Source organism: Cynoglossus semilaevis, chromosome 11 (assembly GCF_000523025.1).
Source record: "Cynoglossus semilaevis isolate Cse_v1.0 chromosome 11, Cse_v1.0, whole genome shotgun sequence".
Classification (NCBI taxonomy): domain Eukaryota; kingdom Metazoa; phylum Chordata; class Actinopteri; order Pleuronectiformes; family Cynoglossidae; genus Cynoglossus; species Cynoglossus semilaevis.
In genome coordinates this window covers 1,232,925-1,233,513 of record NC_024317.1, presented here as the reverse complement: position 1 = coordinate 1,233,513, position 589 = coordinate 1,232,925, and the positions used below count along the sequence as shown (strand labels likewise).

General features: G+C 51.1%; 1 protein-coding gene across 1 annotated transcript in view; it reads right to left on the bottom strand.

Annotated features, from left to right (window-relative positions):
- The window catches only part of LOC103385727 (ubiquitin-like modifier-activating enzyme 1), a 22,671-nt gene that overhangs the window by 16,659 nt on the left and 5,423 nt on the right, over positions 1 to 589 (bottom strand). Inside the window, 2 exon segments of the mRNA XM_025060038.1 lie at positions 35 to 99; positions 262 to 477. Of these exon segments, the coding sequence (XP_024915806.1) occupies positions 35 to 99; positions 262 to 477 (281 nt within the window).

The window sequence follows — 589 nt, the reverse complement described above, 5'->3', positions numbered from 1 at the left end:
ACAGCTGATTGGACAGGAGAGGACGGCGTCTTACCTCAGGAAGCGGTTCACGTTTCCAGGAGTTTTTGTGAACAGTCCTTCAAACTGGTCTCTGGCCCACTGAAGGGACGACACAGAGAAAGGTCAAAGGTTTCCACACAGAACAACAACATTTTTGTTGAAATGATCACAGAAAAACTGTGATTTCTGTAATTCCAAATGGAAGTTTGTTTGTTTGCATCAGCTCTGAGACAGGGGTCGCTGCAGAGAAGGTTGGATCACCTGCAGCGTGTGCTCGATGCGGTGAGGGAAGTTCTTCAGAGTGCAGAGAGGGATGTCCGTGTTGGAACTGGTTTTCTCTCGTCCATAAGACTCCGTCAGCTCAGGAACCACCACCAGGGTGTGACCTTTGCTCCCCAGGGTTCCTCCCTCCAGCATCGGCCTGTGGTGTTGGACGCAGAGTCCGTCGAGGTACATCCCTGAGGAGGCGGAGCTTAGCTATGAACAACTGATAACACAGATGGACAGACAGACAGATGGACAGACAGACAGAGAGACAGACAGATGGACAGACAGACTGACAGACAGACAGACAGACGGACAGACAGAC